Raw genomic sequence first — 22,171 nt, 5'->3', positions numbered from 1 at the left:
AAAGTCGAGCCGGTCACGACTTCCGTCTTAATGAACCCGCTTTAATGTCTGCTCTGCAGCTTGATCTCCTAGCTGCTCTATATATGCAAATCCAGGTCTCCTACGATCTAATTTATCTCCGCTGATGATCGCGCTTTGCGCATGCGCTGTGCTTCTACCTTTGGGTTCTAAGGGAGGATCCAGGATCGCTGAATCCTGGATCTATCGTGGTTTAAGCTACTTTCCTGTCGCAGTGAGACAGAGATATCCGTCGGTGCAGAGGAAAGTCCACGATTTGTAAAAAGAGGCCTGCTTTTAAAAAGCCTCGATCGCGCATAGAACAAACATAAAATTGACATTAACGAAATGCATTTTAAAAAGACAATGAAATTGAAAATCATAGAATCAAACAGGTTTACAAGTTTTCTGTGCAAAACGAAAATCTCGACAGTGAAGCTCCTAAACAACGTAACTCGCGGTTACGTCACGTAGTAGACTTCCAGTCATATTTAATTTTTTGAATACAAAACTACGTGACGTCGAATTCTTTGAGACCTCTGAGACTGAGATTCAAAACATCAACATTTTCAAATGGGGCTACCAAACTTTTGACGCCCGTATCCAACATTTCTTTTGCCCTTCCCGGTACAAAAACTTCCGGGAATAATGTTGATTTTTTTCTCCTTTAAATAAATACCATTGGAGTGGAGATTTTGAATTAAAACGACGCAAACAATTTAAAATATGTGATCTAAATGTTTCACCGTCGATGTATATGACCTTATTCAGATGATGTCCAAAACAATTTTCTGAAATTTTTAAATTTTAGATCTGAGCGTAATACTTTGTTATAATTTCAAATTATTACAATAATGACAACGTTGCATCTCTGCATTTGCATCGCACAATGCTGATAGGAGAGCTCTCTTGTACCAATGCTGCCTGCCTAAGAAAAAACGCGGTAAGAACATTCAGACGTTGCGACATTTCTCCCAATAAAATATTCATCTTTGAGGAAAGTTATGCATATTTTTCCTTGCAATTGTTTGATTCTTTAGTTCAAATTGTGAATGAAACTCTATGAAAATGAGAAAAAAAGATGTAAAAGCTCCTCATATACTTATTTTTTAATCAAAGGAAATTTGGCAGCGTCTGAGGACTCATACGGCGTTCTTTTTCAGCACGGCGATGTTTGTATCCGGGCGTTAAAGTCTCCTAACAGGCAGCTGACAGCTTCCATCCCGCGGCACACTGTTCTAGGCGCCTACCTACTCAAGATGGTCAATTATCGTGCCTTGATAATTGGTATGAGTAAAAAACAAGTATAAGTAACTACTAAATTGGTGCATGGTGATGCGAGTATTGGTGGATAAAGGTGCGAGGTTCTAATTTTGGCAAATTTTCTACGTTTGATGGTGATTCTGAGAGAGCATCCCTGGTGCACCTAGTTTTTTTTTTTTTTTAGACTAATTGCAAAACGAATTTGACGTATTTCTGTCAAACGGAACTATGTGCGTTAAGACATGAGCCCTGAGACCCATAAGAATATGTGCATAACAGGGCTCACGTCATAATGCACATAGTTCCGTTTGATAGATATAAGAGTTGTTACATTTGCATGCCCATTTTATTTCTTAGTTTTCAATCTCCATTTGCTCATCCGATTTCCATTTAAATGTTGTTGGTAGAGATGAGATATTCGCTGTTGACGCTGATTTTCATTTTCATGGGGTCATTGGGACCCGAAGTTGAGGTCATGTGGATTTCTGAAGTTTTCTGATCACACATCCGAAAACTTGAGGTCGAGCTGTCGAAGTTCGGGTCAGACATCGAGGCACTTCGGTATGTACCGGAGTACTTCAGATGTGTGAATCGAACCCTTCGGTATGCATCGAAGCACCTCAGATGTCCGACCCGAACTTCGGCAGCTCGACCTTAAGTGTTTAAATACGTGATCCGATAACTTCAGAGATCCATATGACCCCAACTTCGGGTTCCACGCACGAAGTTTTTTTTCTCCGTGTAGCGATATACGTATCTTATGAGCGGCCCTTACAACGAATGCAGAGAAAATCCCATGACTCGGAAAAAAGAGGGTTAAACCGGTCCCGTTGTTGAACACTGATGGAGATGAGGTAATGTACGGTGCGCACTTCACAATGAGCGTGTCCTTGCACCTGCAGCGTGACCTTGCGCTGGGATTCGCGAGTGCAGGTTCCAGGTCGGCTCGCGCCCTCCCTGCGGGGAACTCGCGCTGTGCCCCCCACCCCCACCCCGATCCCCGGCACCGGCACACTCCACCGCGAAAACAAATCGGGTAGCTCCCGCTCCGGGGCACCGATTTGGATTTAGCACTCACCTCATCACCCTCTCGCTCAGTCGCCAGGAAAACCGGTTTGGGGCATCGTGTTAGGATTCTAATTTGTTTGCGAGTGCACGCTGTGCTTTTGCAGTCAAAACTGATTGAGATCTTATTACCTCGCTCGATTAAATTGCGTTTCGTTTGGTGCCAAAATTTGGAGAGCTGCGGCTTCGTTTTTTTGGCGATGCCAATTTGGAAGGAACCGTTAGGTTCAGGAAATCAGCGAACGTGCACTTATGACGCGATTTATGACTTCTCAGTGACCAAAATTAACCAGCGAAAGATCAATGGATCAGGGAACTTCAAGAGCGACTTTCATCGGCGGACGCCGGCGGAAAACGCTGAAAACGAAACGAGTCGAGAGCGAGGGAACGCTCAGATTTTGTATGCACGACGCTTTATTCTCTGCGCATTCACTGCTCTTTAAAAATTGGCTTTTTCAACGAAATCATTCTGTCCGAGAATCGATACTTTAAAACAAGAACGTACTACACCACGTTTGACTAATCGCCTTCAATTTTCACGAGTAAGCAATTTCTTGACCTAGGAGCACGTTGATTTACGTCCATTTCGCCGCGAAGTTTGACCAGTTAAACGGAAGTCATAGTGCGTTTAATGATGGTGTCCGTTGTCGAGAGTAAAGTGGACTTACAACTGTTTCCTAGGAAATGACGTAGATTTCTGCGCTTTTACTGTTCTTCCACGACCCTTGGAGATTCTTCAAATTCGGTGAAATTTGCCTTTCAATGAAATCACCCTGTTCGAGAATCGATACTTTAAAACAAGAGCGCACTATTACCGCGTTTGACTAATCGCCTTCAATGTTCACGAGTAGGCAATTTCTTGACCTAGGAGCACGTTGATTTGCGTCCATTTCGCCGTGCCGTTTCGCCAGGTTTCCTGCATTAATCGTCACGGTATACATACATTCATTCAAGGTTAGGAGAATGCTCTCGAAGAACGCTATAGGACTTGTTTACAGCGTTCGCTAGTGAATTCACGCACTTGGAGTTCATGGTGACAAATCATCCGAATGACCCATATCTTCCCCAATGACCGATATTGATTTGAGATTGAATCCGTACTGGTAAGATTCGCCTCGATCAATTTTCAACTGGATGTGTTCATGCTAAAAGGAACTATGTGCATAAGCTTTGTGTGCAACATAGTTCCTTTTGACATAAATGCGTCCAACTGTAAAATTGCCATTCACGCACATTAGCTTATTTATTGATAATGTTTTGCTTTATTAATACAACCGAGTAGGTCTACAATTCGATTTGCACCGCGCGTTCTGCGTATGTCTAATTAGATTTTATGCTACCAGATCCGTTTGAGAAGTAACAATAGGAGAAACTCAGCTCTAAACAATCGCAGTCGTCATCAGTGGATCTAATCTAACATAAAAATAAAATATAATATGAGTGTATCAAACTAATCCTCAATGCCACTGTTTTTTTCAAACCGTAACCAGATGTTCAAATCGAGCATTTGCCAGTTTTAAGACCCTTATGATTCTAGTTAGTTATGGTCCCCCCAGGTAGGCGACGGAGAGGGCGTCCAGCCAAACGGTGGGTAGAGGGTATCCGTGAAGAGATGGAGAGATGCCAGCTTCCGGAGGATCTCTACCATGACAGATTCCTGTGGAGAATAGGCGTCGCAGAGCGCCCAAGCGCGCCGTAAAAGCGGCTCATACATACACATACATGATTCTAGTTATTATTTATCTTAATATAGACGTTTGCGCTTCTAAGAATTCAAACTTTTCAGTGGAGATGGTGATGTGGGAAGTTAACTGAGGCTTCCGAACAGTATGAATAAAACAGTTCTTTAAGAGACACAGTTAATGGGCCCCAATCACTTCAAAGACCGGTTCCTTACATACCGCAAGTGACCAGTGACAGTGAGCATATTTAATAGTTTTAGCACAAAAATCTATTTATTTTATTTTAGTAAGATATATTTAAGAAAAGAAATCTTAACGGTTATGTACGTGAGTTCCTCCGCTTTGCAATGCATTAGGAGAGGTCTTCCTTGAAAGTCAAGAAATGTTGCTTTTCTTGCATTGCGTTAAAAGAATCAACAGAGACATTCTTGTGCATCACTCCAAATTGCGGCATTAGTAATTTACTGTCAGTTTAAGCCGTTTCTGGAATTCGATATTGCCCAAATTGCGTGATATCGATAGCCAGGTACAAAAAAGGAGGAAAAAAAGTAAGATATGCTCCAGTGCTGTTGAGCTTTAAAGAGGAATGGGTGATTTGCAAAGCACCGCCGAATTTTTGACGCAATCGGCACTCATTTGACACAAATGGCGCATACCACTTGTCGAAAAAACAGAATGACATTCCGGGAAAAAGAAGTAACCTGATGGTTAGTTTTTTTCGATAATGCTCTTTAATTGCAGAGCCTGGATTGATATCCTGACTCATCTTGAGTTCATAAGGGCCGCCACGTATAAAATGTTTTATTGGATTTGTCTGAGCTGCAAAATCAAATAAATGGAGCGAGATCGGTTCTGAGAATAAAAAACCAGAAAAAGAAGAGGCTGATACAGATGTCATCGTTTGTCCTGCTGCTCGCACCATTGGATCAACAAATTGCTCCCCGGTGTAGCTCGTGAATCTCGATAAATCAGTTGAGTATGCTATGGCGGATTTACTGAAGGATCGCTCACCGTAATTCACGTCTCACAAAACAATGCAGGGAATCTTCATGGCTTTTTCAGCACCTTCACCTCTTCCACAAAACTAGCTTATACCAATTTCATGCATCTCTGATACTTTAAATTCAACAGATTTAATCGCCGCGAAAATTTGCTCCGAATTTGTCACGCAGGCTCGTTACACGACTAGATACATTTTGATGAATGAGACTGTAAGTACCATGACGTGGGCGGTGAGCGGCATCTGAGCGTGGTAACATTTGGTTATCCTCCCTCGCGCTCGTCTGATAACAATAAAGTGATAACTCATGAACAAGATAGATTCTTGTCAAAACAACGTTTTTTAGTACTTCCGGACCGCCTTAAAAAATCAGTATTATTTCCGGACTTTTCGGAAATTCCGGAATAGTGGATACCCTGTATTATATTCTAAGAACTCTTAACACATCAACTTAGAAAAATAATAAGTAAGGGTAACGTTTCATTAGAGCTTTGCTTCCACAAAATTCGCGACGAACCTAGAACCAAAAGCTATGTGCTATGCTGCCGTGCTAAGGAAGAACGCCGTATGAGCATTCGAGAGTTGCCGAATTTTCTTCGATATGAAACATGTTTATTTTTGAGGAAAGTTATGAATCTCTTCCCTCGAAATTTTCAGGAACTTCAGGTAAAATTACGAACAAAATTATCGAAAGAATCGGAAGGAAAATATTTATAAGTTTACCAGGAAAATCGTGTTTTAACCAAGGAAATTTGGCAACGCTTGAAGGCTCATACGGCGTTTTTCCTTAGCACGGCAGTATGAACGTACTAGATGAACCATCAATCGGAGGCAGTACTAGAGACCTATCGCAACCATAGCGGTAAAAACTATGCGTCGGGATCCGAACTGGAGATCGCATAATTACAAGCCCTGCACCGAAACGGCGGACCACCACGGCTGGCAGCATGAAACCACCACTCGGACGGTGTCAGCACCGTAGCTGGTCGGTTACACAGATAGACTGCGGATTTATTGACCCGGTACCGTATAGACACCGCTTTGAGCGGGAAAGGATACTGTTGTATCGTCCCCGACGTTTTCAAGTTGAAGACAACTTCCATGAGTTGCGAGGGAAAATGTAATTTCCTCTGCACTATTTGGCAACTCGGATGACGATTAATCGGGACGAGCGTATTTTATGCAAAAACAAGATGTTCATAACGCAAAGTTGATACTTTATGGCACCTGTTGCCGGAGCAGAGGCGCCGAGTGCTGGAAGGAAAGCTCTGCAGTTCCGTGCATGAACGACGTTTGTACATTGACTTTAGATGGAGGTTACGTGGTTCTTGCATCCGCTCGCATCGCCGTCGTGGCCAACTCGGTAATTATCGGCAATAAGCTGGGGTTCCGACTGCTCAGCTGCTAACACTCATAACGCCCAGCGATGAAGAGGTTAACCTTAAGCGCGCTGATCTGGCGCGGGTACATCCCCAGGGATTTCTGTTTTCAGCTATTCAGCTATCCGCCACGGGATACCACGCTTCGATAAATGATTTATTTTTTCATGGATGCTTTAGTGAGTCAGAGTATCTACTAAAACAGGCTAGCCAAAAATCAGTGCTTTTACAGTGCTTTTTCAGTACATTCCCAAGAAATTCAGTACCTCCTCGACAGAAGAATTCAGTTCTTTTTCAGTGCCTCCAATTGACGAAATTCGAAAAATTCCGAAAATTTGAATTTCTTGCTCAAATTACGACAAAAATGAATAAAATTCCGGACCTTCTTGCGGATTTTCCGCACTTTTTCTTTCCTTCGGACCGCCGTCAAAAAATCAGTGCTAATTCCGGACTTTCCGGACTTGTAGACACCCTGTAAGTGAGTACTCTCCTCCAAGATCTCAATGAAAAAGCATTGCGTTGAGCGGAGGGTTGCGCAGGTCAAATTAACCGTGTTTTTGGAAAACAAGTTCTTTGCAAAATTATCTGGTGCAAAAAATTAGTTAAAATGATTTCATTAGTTCTGCGGAGTGAGATTGACTTGGAGTCCTCCGCCCTGGAGTCTGTTGTTTTCCTCATGTTCGAAGTCGTAGAAACCCTTGCTCGCTTTTAATTGGTGCCGGATGACATCATTCGGTTCGGCGCGAAAGCGGGCCGTTTTAAATTTGCGGCCGAAGTGTGCTTTTTGAACTGCGTATTTCTCGGTTTCTGAGTTATTTTTCCGCGTTTTCAATGAGTGCATCGTATTCTACGTGTCATTTACCTTCAAAGAAATGCATTCGCAGGTCAGATAATTCGTTCATGGTTCAGTGGCCAATTGCCCTTCTCTGAAGCGGAATCAGGCAACGTCATGCATTCATATTATCCAACTGAAGCCAAGGAGAAGATTCTCGGCTGTATATTTTCGGCAAAAACAAAACAAAATGAACTTTGAAAGAATAAATTGAAATTTTCTTTCTCTTCTTTTTCTAACGACTAGGGCATAGCCCTATTTGTAGGGCCATCCCGTATCGAGCACAATAAACTATATATACAAGTATTGAAAATCTAAAAATCACTAAAAAACATAGGACTCGTCAAATCGATAAAAACAGCATTAAATCGTCAATCATCTTCAGGAGAAGCTTTGTACCCATTTCGCAAGCCCTGGATAGACGATCAAATTCCCGAACCAATTCCGATCAAAGTAGCATCAAAGTGTTGGGAGTCATCAGTCTTAAACTCATTAATTTGCTTAGTTTTAAAATGAAAACTTGGCAGAAATGTTTCCTGTGGCAGAAAATGATGAATGGTGGCACTCCATTCTGTTCTTACTTTGAACAAAATAGTGCGGCCCGTCCAAATTTGATGGTAGATGGTGACCATCAGTCATCAGCATGTCTACTTTGATCGGAATTGGTTCGGAATTTGATCGTCTATCCAGGGCTTTAGGCGGTCGTCCGGGTAATCTTCTCCCTACGGGTTGTCCGGTCATACAATTTTTTTATTTTTTTTCCACCCCTTAGATTTTAATTACGTGACTTGTGTGGAAATAGCTCCCTGATTTTACACTGAAACGAAATGAAGTCGAACAATGATGAGGTCTGTTTCTGGGATAGCGAAGGAAGTCGGATTGGTTTGGTGGCGCGGCCGGGGTCTGGCCGGTATGGCCCCATTACCACGTCTTCATCCAGTTGCCGGGGTGGTTTATGGGATCTGGGCCGGGGCATCTCACGACGCTTGTTTTGAGCGCCGCGACGCCGCCGCCGACGCGCCGATCGGGTCGGGCCGGGTCACTCCGGCTCCGGGTCTTGGGAAGATGCTCCTAAGTGATCCCACAACTGCCCCCGGCCAAAAACCCCGTCCTCCCGATAGAAACTTCGGGCGGATATGCGGTTCATGGCAACCCCCGAGCACCGACTTTTTTATGTGCTTCGCCTCCGCCCTCCGAGGGATTACTGCCGTGCTCAGGAAGAACACCGTATGAACCTCCAGGCGTTGCCAAATTTAATTTGATAAAACACGAATTTCCTGGCAAATTTATGAATATTTTCCTTTCAAATTTTCAGAAAATTTTGTTCGTATTTTGTTCTAAATAGTCTGAAAATTTCAAGGAGAAATATTCACAATTTTCCTCAAAAATAAACGGTTTATCGTAGGAAATTTGGCAACTCTGGAATGTTCATACGGCGTTTTTCCTTATCACGGCAGATTAGCACCCCGGGCCAGGAGACACTCGTAACAATGCGGTGTTCTTACATCCACTGAAACAAACTCTACTTCTTGTCGAATCCCGAGAACATTATCATGGCATCAATAGTTCACATAACCTCCAGGTCGAATTTTGTGCTAATTGAGTTTTTTTCTTTTTACTAATTCGTCTTTTTTCAAACGAATGAATGTAACTAAACTTGAAATTTCTCACTCGCGAATAATACTTTTAGCGGGTGACAAGTTTTGATGACATCATGATTTCTTTCCCTTTTGTGTAAATACAAATGCAATGAAATATTTGCAACTCTCTCTTGGACAAACGCCGCGTCGACCCGATTGAAATCGAATAAGCATTCAAAACTTTGGTTAATCGCGCGCCATAAATAACGTGAAGATACCGAAGTTTTCTGATTCAAGCGGAGGAGAGGCTTTCGAAGGGAAGAATCTTTAAATGATGGTTCAGATTTTGCACTCAACACATTCCAGCGCGGTGCATTGAATAGGGTAGGATGTGCCCGGATGACGTTTGGTACGGATGTGGACGGCAGCGATGACAGCGCAATCTGCACTGAAGAGGAAGAACTGGATTATATATGCTTAAAGAAACTATGTGTATAGGTTTTGAGAGCGACATAACTCCTTTTAGCATAGATACGTCCAACTGAGGCTTGTGGACTCATTGTCAGATGCGCATTTTTTTAACCCCGTGTCGGAGACTCCTGTGAGCTTCGGTGGGCTACAAGACTCTGAATGTTCCTGTAAAGCAATAAGTTGACACACAATGACCACGCTGTTGCCAACAATTGCCCATTTTTCTCGGAGGTCGGTCAAGCCCGCAAGGGAAAAATATTTTTCGACTGAATAGGATAATTTTGTAAAGTGTAACATTAGAAACTAGCGATATATGCGCCAAATATCTTTTGTTATGTTCTTAACAACGAGGTATCACAAGATGAGATTTGTTATTTTGTTGCTATTCACGCCGTTAAGCTGCCGAAACTACGCATCCATGCTGTAGGCTTTCGAATTTTCAGGTACCAAAGTCGAGCGAAATCTTTTTCTAAAGATACACCTGTTAGTTCCGGGAAAATTTGTCGCCACTTCTGAAATTCGAATCCAGAACTTATTGACTTGAGGCAGACGTGCTGACACTCAGCTAACCTAACCTAGTTCACGAAAACTTTGACTCGAATTTTTCCTCCCTTTTCCCAAAAAAAAAATAAAAAAAAAAAAAATAAAAAAAAAAATAAATAAATAAACATTCTCGATGCACTGAACGGCAATGTATGCCGGAACCTTATCTTGATTATCGATGAACAGGGACGAGAATAATCAAAAGCTTAATGGTCTTTTCGAGGATGTGTAAAGTTTTGAGTTCTTAAGGCAATCTGACAACACTGATGGCGGTGGCAGGAAGGTGGACGCTGCATGGCGTGGCGCGGGTGAAAAATGCGCAAGTCATCGGGTAATAGTTACATGAATGGCTATGTTAATTGTATTAATGGTTTTAACTTTGCCGATGGATATCGAGACCGATGTCCTCCTGGAGTCCCGGTGATCAGCCGATGATGCCAAGTTTCCGGATAAAATAAAGGAAATAGGGAGAAAATTAATATTATGTCATAAAACGTTACACGGGAAAACGTTTCCTTCAAATATTTTCGTGAGGTGCTTTTCATTTTTTCTAAAGGATAATTAAAGCGAACTTAAAAGAGAACTTGGATGGACGTCAAAACTTTTCAGATGCGCTCATCGTGATTTTTGAGCCATTTTGGTAAGAAATAACTCTTCCTTTCGCTCTGGCTGAAGTTTACAAAAGGCCCCTTGGAACAGGGCCGGATTAAGGGGGTGGCCACATGGGCCGCGGCCCATGGCGGCAAATCTATAGGGGGCGACAAATTTTGCAATTTTTTTATATGTAGGTATAAAAAAAAATCGGATTTAGAAAAAAAAAATTACAAACGAGAAGAGGCGACAAAATCTCTAATTTTCTGAGAGTATAGTAATTTCTACTTTTGTCGTCTTTCAGTGATGCAAGAGACAGTACCTTTAATTAGTCGAGTTAAGAGAGAAACCAAACACGCAATTTGGCCTGGAACGGCGCGACTTACCTAGAGAGAAATGATGACGAGGACTTGAGATGAAAAGGAGAAGCCCTCGGCGCGGCGATCGGCATGTAACACATATTAGCGCGTACAAGACTGCACGAATACTTCACGCATTGCATCAAACACAGTGCGGTCATTGCGGACAGCGTGAAACGGATAGCGCCTACAAGAATGCATGAATACCTCACGCATTGCGGCAAACACAGTGCGATCAGCGTGAGACGCATAGCGCCTACAAGACTGCGTGAATACTTCACGCATTGCATCAAACACAGTGCGGTCTGCGAGGCGTGGCGGCGGAAGTTAAATTCATTAATCCACATTTATGTTTGTTCTTTCATAATTTTTTCGTTCATTTCTTATGAATGGAACACCTTGTCCACACAGAGATAGGTTTACGAAACTTAACTTCCGCGCAAAGTTCCGTGAACTTTTGCTAGTAGTGTTTACAGGGCTTTCCCAAAAAATGTGTTCAACACCAGTAAACGCGTCTTATGCACCCCTCCCCCGCTGGCACGTTCATTTGATGGTTTTCATTGATGTTTCAAAACGAATGAGAAGGGGGCGGCAAAATACTATCAGCCCATGGGCGGCAAGTAGGTAAATCCTGCCCTGCAGGCCACGCTTTAGATTTGAGCTGGCGATTAGTTTTGCTGTTAAAGCTTCCCCTGCAATGACGCACCATCACATTCTGCGTTAAATTCCCATCAGAATGACACCAGAGAGAAATTAAGACCCTCCACCGCACCGTCTTTTTGACTACGTATGGAAACCACTTCTTCCAGGTCTCCGGTGTCAAATTTGTTCGACAAACATACCGATGTTTGTCAGACTTGTTAAGCTTACATATCACCCAAAGCTTAACGGTTGAGAAGATGGTGACAAACGTCCAACAAGGATGTTATTCAACGAGCAACAAGAAGATGGACGACTGTAGCTGCCCTATTAATGCTCACAAGAAAATGTCAATTCCCCGAAAGTGGAAATGTCCACCTTTTCCAGAATGCAAGTGGATGGTTTCAATTTGTCTCAGGAGACACGCATACCGTAGTGCGTAAATTCTAACCTTAGCTGGCGGTTCACTAACCTACAGCCGCTACTACGGTTGTTTCTCAATTAAGAAATTCAAGTAGAGATAAAGCAGTGCCACCTACTGCTCTTTCTAGGATCTAACATACATGATGAAATAATTAAGCGATCACCGCTTCTAAAACTTTCTCATTGCTTCCTGACTACGCATGGTTTCTTTCGACGCATATAATTGGTGCAACAACGCTGGCAACATTCTTGGAGCCCCCCCCCCCCCCCCCACCGTCCGGGATGGGCCATGCCCATTGGCTCATTGAGGAGTAATTAACGCGATTGTCTAAGTGGCAACTAATGAACGGGCCGAAAAGAGGAGCCACTACGACCGTTTTGGGAATAGACGCCACAAGCAGGAGCGGCCAGTGTGGCGGAGTAGGTGGGGGGGGGGGGGGGGGGGGGAGGCCGCATGCTGTGCGCGTCTCCGAAAAACTAAAATCATCTCTGAAAGATGCTTCAACCGGTAGTAAACCGAGTCCCGACCACCATGGTAGCCCAAAGCGCCGACGCGCCGCGCCAGTTCGTGAGCTAATTAAGCTTGAAAATATGTCTGATGTTTGTCCAATCAGTTATTACTGGTATGATTGGAACCTCCCCCTTCCCCTCCAGAAATGCCCTACGGAAAAGAGGGAATGCACTTAAAAGCCACGGTCGGGTCTTGGATTTCCAAATTTTCCAAATAACTCCTTCTACGTACATTTTGGTGTTTGTTGCAGCGACATCGTTAGCGTCGAAATTGCTCCGACAGCATCGGTCTGTTTTCTGGGTCGTCACGTTCCGAGATCAGCATATTCAGTGTAACATAGTTCCCTAAGTTGATGTGCTTTCCCGAACCAATTCCGATCAAAGTAGCATCAAAGTGTCGGGCGTCATCAGTCTTAAACTCATTATTTTGCTTAATTTTAAAATGAAAACTTGGCAGAAATTTTTCCTGTGACAGGAAATGATGAATGGTGGCACTCCATTCTGATCTTACTTTGAACAAAATAGTGCGGCCCGTCAAAATTTGATGGTAGATGGTGACCACCAGTCATCAGCATGTCTACTTTGATCGGAATTGGTTCGGAATTGATCTTCTATCCAGGGCTATATGTTTTTCGAAGAGAGTGGCTCAAATTGTCCTCGAAACGTCCCAATTATTGAAATTTTCCGCGGAATGCACCCCAGATCCACCCTCTCTAGGACCTCAGAAGTCTCTTAGTTCCTCTTTTGTAGTATGACCGAGCAAAATGCCTCGGTTTCATTTACAACTCCAGTTTGTTTTTATGCGGAAATATCTTTTTTGTTTTAACTTTGGAACACATTTCCCGATATTTAAAAGACCGAGGGGCTACGCCCCGTGATCGTTTCGCGAACCAACCCCCTGAAGTGCCTCGCATTTGGTTTATGCGTTACACATTATTCCTATGATTGTACGTAATGCAGGACAGAGTAAGCTAATATTTTAAGGTCCCATTGAAATTTTTGAAATAAGAAAAAATCTGGCACTTTTCAGAACAATCACTTGAGAGACTTGGCGTTCTTCAATCCTTTTATCCATAGAGCACTCTTGAACCTAAGACTTCACTCAGACGTGACGATGCCACCTAACGGGACTCCTGTTTCATTCAGCGTCGAATACGCACAAGTTAGCAGCAATAAACAAATCAACTTTCAAGTCGTAAAGAGTTGATCGTTGGGCTGCTCCATGGATCGCAGAACCGTTGGACTCCGGTCAGATTTGCGATTCAGAATTTGCCCCGTCATTTTCCTTACAAGTATATGTTCGGTTTCTCCACGATAGTGCTGCGTTGAGGAAAAACGCCGCATGGACATTCGAGAGTTACCAAATTTCCTTTGATAAAATTTTAATATTTGAAGAAAGTCTTTAATATTTTCCCTTGAAATTGCCAGGAAATCTAGGTGCAATTGTGAATAGGATTTACTACAGAATTGGCAGAAAAACATTAATAAATTTACTAAGAAATTCGTATATTATCAAAGTAAATTTGGCAACGCCTGAGGGCATATACGGCGTTTTTCCTAAGAGTGGCAGATTAGGAAGCAACAGCGCAATCATTACGGTGGATCTTCAGTTTTCGCGCAATGAATTTTAGGTACGATCGATATTTTCAAATTTTTACCTTTGAGTGCCAGTGATCTTAGGAAAATTGAAATTTCAGTCTGTTGATAAATTATCGAGAAATATATTCGTACCGAAAATCATCTTCCATGAACCACGATCCTCGGTTTAAAATGTTCCATTCTCATTTCATTCTAATTAAAAAGAAAGAAAAAAACCAACCTATACTGCTTGTTGCAGATCACTTTCGTATAGATCATAGGTTTTTTGCAAGAAGAGGACATTTCACGGAACCTTTTAAAATGCTCAACATTAACATACGCAAGCGTCCGCTAATATGTCTACCTTTTGGTGATAAAATTAGAATGAATTGCAATGTCCAATAATAGAATTGACAAATTCGGTACAAATCAAAGTGGTGTCGATATCGTTTAATTCGCTTTTACGACCCGACTTTATGGTCCTAAAAAATTAGATCGGTCTAACATTGCATAGGTATTTTGATGGCTGAGGATAGATTAAAGGTATAGGCAATAAAAAAGAAAATCAATGAAGTTAAAAATAGACAGCCAAGTGAATGATAATAAATTCGAACCTAATCCTCTCGATATAAAATCAGGAATTTGACCGCGATATCTTCAGACGATACTAGCCTGTGTCACACTATCAAAGTTAGCCATCAAAATATCAAGGTCAGATGTTGTGATTGGCTTATTCGATGACTTGGGCCAATCACAGCACTCGACCTTGACATTTTAATGGAGTATTTTGATAGTGTGACATAGGCTATTGAAAAGGGAATGCACTCGAGTGGAAAATGGCTTAAAATACGATGGAATCGTCGAATTAGTACCTGATTTCGTTTTATCGTGATTCCAAGAAGAGTGTTAGTGCATAGCTGTTATTTATCGTTTACACAGATGCTCACCGCGGTTTTGCCGCGATATTAGATGACTTTAAGATTAGTAAGAAACGATGTAATCTATGTTTTTACAACTTGCTTCCCAAGACATTCTATCATGTTAACCAAATTCTTCTTTATATAAAGTAAAGGTCAGTTTTGACGATTTTCACGAAATGGGGGTTGTACCGTTTGTCCGATCTTCCCTAAAATTTGTGTACAGGTCCTCTCCAGTTCGGTGGGTGACACTGGCTACTTCAATTTTATCCCGGTCGTGATTTCGGGATTTTATCGTCAAAAAATGGGAAAATTGGGGAGAGGAACGGGCTTGATGTGTTTGTTGTGTTTTTTGTTTTATGTGTTTGATGTGTTTTTTGTGTTTGATGTGTTTTCTGTGTTTGATGTGTTTTTTAAGTTTGATGTGTTTTTTGTGTTTGATGTGTTTTTTGTGTTTGATGTGTTTGGTATTGATGTGTTTTTGTGTTTGATGTGTTTTTTGTGTTTGATGTGTTTTTGGTATTTGATGTGTTTTTTGTGTTTGATGTGTTTTTTGTGTTTGATGTGTTTGATTGATGTGTTGTTTTTGTTTGTTGTGTTTGATGTGTTGTTTGTGTAATCAATGTTTTTACAACTTGCCTCCTCAGACACCCTATCATGTTAACCAAAATATACTATAGAGTAAACTTACCTAAACATTCCGCAGTAGGTGGTACCAGCGTCGAAGGATTGATCAGGCGGTACCACCCTGTCCAGAAGTCGAGGAGTCAACGAGAGAGTTGATATCGCTGCCAAAAACCACGGATCGCCCAACTCCCCAGGCTCCACGTCAAATTTCCTATCACCTTCCGAGAAGAACCTAGGTCGCTGACACATTTCCTGAAACAGAGAAGCATTTTGTCAAAATACGACTGAATTTAAAATTGCTCAAAACGTACATTATTTTACTGTTTCAGTTTACGGAAGAGGCAAGTAAATTTTCGCTAAAAATAATCGAGAATGAAGAAAAAATTCAATGGAAAAGTGCCCCTGGAAGAAAATTTTACAGAAAAACCGATGCAGAACCAGGCCACATTAGCTATTGACACATTTAATGGGGCAATTTAATTTTTCACATGAAAACGGTTATGCGAATTATTTCAAGAACTATGCACGGAGAAAAAAACTTCGTGCGTGGGACCCGAAGTTTAGGTCATATGGATCTCTGAAGTTTTCGGATTGAGCATTCGAACACTTAGGGTCCAGCTGCTGAGGTTCGGATCACACATCTGAAACTTCAGTTCTTACGTCTGAAGTACTTCGGTTTTACTAGGTACTTCGGTACCTCGACAGCTAGACCTGAAGTGTTCAGATGCTCAATCTGAAAACTGCAGAGATCCATATGACCTAAACTTCGGGTCCTACACACGAGGTTTTTTTCTCTGTGTGCAAAATGGTCAGTATTTTGCAATTTGCAATTAAAAAATCTAACTCAGTTAAAAAACGACGTGTATTCCATTGGTTTTTCTAGACGTTTAAGTGTTTTTACGTATGGGGTAGAAATTAAAGCTCCTAAATTGCAAAATGTAGTCTAAATAATGCTTCAATTCAGATCATGTCTGGCGCTGGCGATCCAATCCACATTCGCGAGGACACGATGTCCATTGACGAGCCTCGAGTGAAACGCCCTCGCCGCCCCGCGTAGACGTCTGCGAGACGCCACCGCGCCGACGCGACGCCATTGCCGGATTGTGCGATGAAATCCTATATTTCACAAAAGGAAATAATACGTAAAGTCATGATACTGAGTGCAATCTGGCAACATAGGCGCGGGATGCTCGCGAGGGCACGAGATGAAAGCCCCGAGTATGACTGATACTGATACACGTAACAGCTCAGTCTCGGGGCTTTTAATGTTTCTAATGTTTGAGTTATGCTCAGACAACGCGCGACTAGCTGCTCCACCATAAATCACGACTTTACACATAACCCCCCTCCCCCCCCCCCCCCCGCGTCTCCAGGTGACTACCACGTGATGCTCCTCAAAAATTATACATCTATTACATAACGATCCTAGTTGCCTTGTTTCGAGTATTCGACTGTACCAGGTCTAATTCGCTCTCAGAGAATGATTTATAGCGTTCATAAGAATCATTTGTGATCGGTTTACATCGATCTGCCGTGCGTCGACGATTTCATTCGAGGGGCTCGAAGGACAATGCGCATAAGTGCAGTGTTTACAAAATAATTAATAAACACGTAAGCGCAGAAGTGGGTTTACATTTCTGTCCTTGCGTTGAAGTCTCCGAGGTATACTGCAGTGCTGAGGAAACATGCTGTACGAGCCTTCAGGCGTTTGATTTCAACAATTTGGGCCACAGCCTCCGCTAAACTCTTCCTTTCAATATTCTTAAATACATATCTTCAGAACATGCATTTAAATCATACTGGAAACTTAACATTTACAAGCATTGAGTTAAACGTTATGAATCTGAAGAGTAAACGTTGCTCTTTTACTACACCGTCAAAAATTAGTAAAATGTTTAACTTCATAGTACTATTTGGCATCAAAGAAGATAAAGAGTTATTACGAGTAGCGAAAAGTGGCCGAAAATAAGACATCATTCTAAGAAGATAAGATCCGACCAAGTATTCCGGACGCGTCGCGAGATACCCGAGATTTTAAGGCTGATTAATTTTTGGGGCCTTTCGTAAATACTTTCCTCATAATTTGTTGTATCATTTTTTATTCTCGGCCCTTCTTTTTCGGCTCCAAGGACGAGCCGAGGTCTTCAATCACCCGACCGCGTGGATGCCAATTTTAGCGTAATCATCGTACAATTAGAGCAAGTGCTAAGACGAATTTCCCCGTAATATCACACATAATTGCAGTATGGCACGGATGCTACGTCTAATTTCACCTGTGGTCACTATGATGGTAGGTCCTGCACGATGAAGATAAAATGAACTACACAACAGACGATCCTTTGAATCAGAGGTCAGCGGCCCTTCAAATCGAATATATCTGGTTATTTTTTAGCACTGCACGTGTTGATCAAAGATCGTCTGTCTTGTCACTCCTCCATGGCAGCTTAGTAATAACCAGCAGCTTAGCTTCTTTTTCAGTCATTAATCATTTTTGTCGAGACACCTCTGTAGGATTAATATGCATATCAAAAATCCATCAGGAAAGAAGTCGATTTCATTAGGATTCAATTGCAAAATTCTTTCCTCAAAAGGCATCAAACGCGAGAAAGACATTTAAACCGGAATGAATTTTTAAGGAAAGTATTTTGCGATGGCGATAGGCTGCCAAAAAAGATGCTTGATTGGGTTCCTCCAAGGAGGAGACGTAGGGGACGCCCAGTGAGAGGTTGGCGACAGGGGGTGTTGAGTGAGATGAGGGAGTGTCAACTCCCTGATGACCTGTGGGAAGACCGAGCTTTCTGGCGATTAGGCGTCGTAAAGCGCCAAAGAGCGCTATAAAAGCGACTCATATGTATGTATGTATTTTGCGATTTGTTGAATTCTTCTGATTTTTTCGGGGTTTGTGAAGGAGGATTTCGTTACTTCTCGCTCTCGTCGCTTCTGATTGAACTTTTGACGTCGCTTAGTTACACAAGTCTTGACAGGCTCCCACTGTAACGTGTAACATTCATGATGACTTTGAGGTAGGCAGTTTAAGCTTTGGTTTGTTCTAGTTTTAGACGAACATTTCACGCATACAGGGGCACAGAAAATTCTTTGCCCTTACATTTTTTGAGGAAGTCTCAGAATTTTTTCTTGAGGTTGCTTTCACATTGCTGTCTACATAATGCGCGCTTCACTCTATCTTCGCAGAAGAGAGTGCGTTACTCAGTTTCCTACCCAATAAACTTTGCGCTTAGCTGGTTTATGCATTTTGCATTCACATTTATTCCAGGTTTTCCAGGTACCTTCACATTTTTTCACCCCTTTCCAGTTGCCTTCACATTTGCTCCGCGATTGGCTCGCGATCGGAGAATTGGCCGATCGAGCACTTTCTGCATCCCTGCGCCTGCTCGCACATCCAACGTAACACTCCCTTCATTGAACATTTTAGGTATCTTAAAAATCAGTTTTCGGTATAGTGTAACTTTGATGTGTTTGACTCTGTGAAATGTATGTTTGTATAAAGTCGCTCCTACAACGCACTCTGGCGTTCTGCGACACCCAAACACCACATATGTAGAGATAAAGAGGTTATCGGGCAACTGACATCGCAACATCTTTTGATCAACGCCCTGCCGCCACCTCTTTACGACTTTTTATAAAATACAATTTAGATAAGATCTAGTCTGTTGGTCATAGAGTTAGTTGTAGGTAAAATTCAGTCAACTTACATGTGGTCGCATCCATACGATGGGTTGCAGAGATGGCTTTTTGTTCCGGTAGAGTGCGCGCATGCCAGGCGGAAAATCGGGGTCCTCAAAAAGGATTCCTTTTTCTCTGCAGGCCCTCCGAACTGCATGGTAATTTACTGCTGCAAGTGCTTTGGCTCTCTCTACCGTCCAGTACCTAAAACACAGAATAAAATCAAAATAAAGCGAGAATCAAAATGATTAGAAAGCCTCCCGATCGTCAGGAGAAAACAAATCAGGAGGGGTTGAGAAATGAGAATCATTATCAGCCGCGGTACATGACAACCTCGCGCTCTATCACGGACATGAAACGATGGCACGATAAATTCCGGAATTAAGAAGCGTCAAATAAAAGTCACCCGAACGATTTTGCCATCACAATGCCCCCACGCACAGAACTATGCTGCCGTGATCAAGAAGAACGCCGTATGAACATTCGAGGTTGCCAAATTTCCTTTGTTAAAATGTTTATTTCTGAGAAAAGTTATGAATATTTTGCCTTGAAATTTTTAGGAACTTTAAGCGAAATTGCGAACAAAATTATCTGAAAAATTGAAAGAGAAATATTCATAAGTTTACCAGGAAATTCGTGTGTTATCAAAGTCAATTTGGCAACGCCTGAAGGTTCATACGGCGTTTTTCCTTAGCACGGCAGTATGGAACATGGATCAAAAACGTATTTACCGAAGCGGCTTTGGTGAGGGGAGATCGCGCGTGGAAGCTGGCGAGGCGTCGCGCTTCTGAGCTGATCTGATTTACAATCCCCTGCAAGAGCAGCCATAAAAGCATGACGACGGCTTCATCCCGAGGCCTGATATCTCATTTACATACGGGCAACTCACTCAACGTGTGTTACGGCACTATTCAAACATTTTTTCGATATAAATCCTACTCATTACAGATTGTGTGGAATTTTCAGTTTATTTAGGTATTTTTAGAAAATCAGTAGTCAGGAAATTGAAAGTTGTCTCAAGAGTTTATGTGGGTGCCACGCAGTTAAAAGTCTCGAGTTTACGGTTACTTCGGGTTACTTTGAGTAACTTTTTCTTACATCAGATCAATCAGATCAACCGTGAAAACGTTCCTTTTTGTGAGATTTAGTTTCTTACACAAAAGAAAAGAAGAAGTAGAAATTATCTGAATTTTAGTTTCAAGTCTACTTAAAGAGAAAATCCTAATTGGGCGTATTTAAGGTATAGAAGGATCGATTTGCATAGGGTTTGCGTGCAAGCAATAAAGTTCCTTCCAGCTTAAAAACGGCCAATTGAATTTGAATTTGAATTGACGTTTTCAAGAAATTATAGGAATAATCGCTCAATAGCTATATACAATGCTACATTGTCACGTGTTACCACCGTTCCTAATAGTTGTGGTCGGAGACTTAAACGCAGAATAGAAAAGTGGCGGGTCTAAAAATTTGACGTTGATCATCCTCAGGTTTTGATGGCGGTGTTGAATGCCTTCAATGAGTTGCACTTATTTTTCCTATATCGTTTAAAGTGAAATTAGGCGAATTCTCGTGCTCGCAAAAAATGAGACAAAATTGTTTCGACTTTTCCTTATTGTGTGGACTGTTGAAGCATAGTTAATTTCACTTTTATCCATACATTTCTCGCATGACAATACGACGAGTTCACGAATGGAAACAAATCCGTGTTCACTGCGTGTCTTATTAGTAGGTGCTTCCCGGATCGGCGGCAAGTATACAGCGGCGCTAAGTAAAAACGCCGTAGGGGCATTCAAACGTTACCAAAGTTCCTCTCAGGAAATATTTATTTTTGACGAAAGTTATGAATATTTTTCCTTCAAATTTTTAGACTTTAAATATCGAATTATGAGCGAAATCCTCTACAAAATTGGAAGAGCAATATGTGCAAATCTTCCTGGAAACTCGTGATTTGTCGAAGGAAATTTGGCGATGCCTGATGGCTCATACGGCGTGTTTCCCTTTCCTTCGCACGGCAGTATGAGTCATCTGGAGACGCGACAGTTCACGACGCGGACGAATGCGACTCGAGGAGCACCCGTGCCAAGTGAGAATTGGATCGCTTTTGCGGCACGATTCGAACCGGCTTTAAATCAGGGCACTCACGATGCAAAAGCAATAAATTACCTTTTAGCCGGTGATTAATCCCGTCAATTGTCGCACAGAGGCAACGATTCCAAATCTCAAAGCTTCGACGGCCGATTGAAAATGAAAGTTATGGGTGGTTAGTTTAGAAGGCTCTGTCCTTGAAAATAAGATACCGAACAAATTCTAAAAATTTTGATTTGTACCAAACACTAAAATTGTAGAACATGAGAAAATAGCCCGTCGGCTGTCCATCTAACAAAAGTCTGTTTTAAAATCCGTAAAATGAGGTCAAAAGTATCCGAAGCTGTAGTAATCCGTGTGAAGTATCTAAAAAATGGTCCGAGGAAGCTACAGGTCGATGAAATTTATATTTTTAAGAGTTGATTCCATATCCATTTCCGCTTCTTTTTAAAAATTCATTTCAGGGCATAAATGGACCGTGTTAAACAGAAAGGATCCAAGCCACATCAGCTGTTGCCAAATTTAATTGAGAAATTTAATTTTTTACATGAAAACGGTTTTGCGGATTTTCGTGCAAATTTCAGTGGAGTATTTCCATGGTGCGAAGCAAATTCCTTAAAATTTTCAAAGGAAACCAAACAAACGTTCTCTCATAAAAACTTAAAGTACATAGTTAAATTTGACAATAGCTGATGTGGCTTGGTTCCTTTCTGTTAAACGCGATCCAAATCATGGATTGATTTGACTCAGACTATAGATCCAATGCGGACATTGGATTATTATCGACAGATTCCAATCCACTTCAGTCTTCAGTCAACTAAATCCTCACGCTGCGGAAAGGCGATATTATTTTAATCAGTATATTTTTGACCATGTAAAACCCTTAATTTCGTATCAGGCTTCCGTTCAGCCCAGATACTCTGAATCACACTATATCGCACTATAATAG

The 22,171-nt window shown here is 41.9% G+C and overlaps 1 protein-coding gene across 1 annotated transcript in view; it reads right to left on the bottom strand.

Annotated features, from left to right (window-relative positions):
• The window catches only part of LOC109033041 (calpain-11), a 39,413-nt gene extending 20,047 nt beyond the window's left edge, over window positions 1-19,366 (bottom strand). The window contains exons 1-2 of the mRNA XM_072298840.1: window positions 19,170-19,366; window positions 15,521-15,708 (exon numbers count right to left, since the gene is read on the bottom strand). Coding sequence (XP_072154941.1) covers window positions 15,521-15,708; window positions 19,170-19,232 — 251 coding nt within the window. The 5' untranslated portion in view covers window positions 19,233-19,366. The remainder of the gene's footprint in view (window positions 1-15,520; window positions 15,709-19,169) is intronic.
• Window positions 19,367-22,171: the final 2,805 nt, after the last annotated feature.

Source organism: Bemisia tabaci, chromosome 3, assembly GCF_918797505.1.
Source record: "Bemisia tabaci chromosome 3, PGI_BMITA_v3".
Classification (NCBI taxonomy): domain Eukaryota; kingdom Metazoa; phylum Arthropoda; class Insecta; order Hemiptera; family Aleyrodidae; genus Bemisia; species Bemisia tabaci.
Note: the sequence above shows the minus strand (reverse complement) of the source record. Positions and strands in the feature narration are given on the sequence as shown.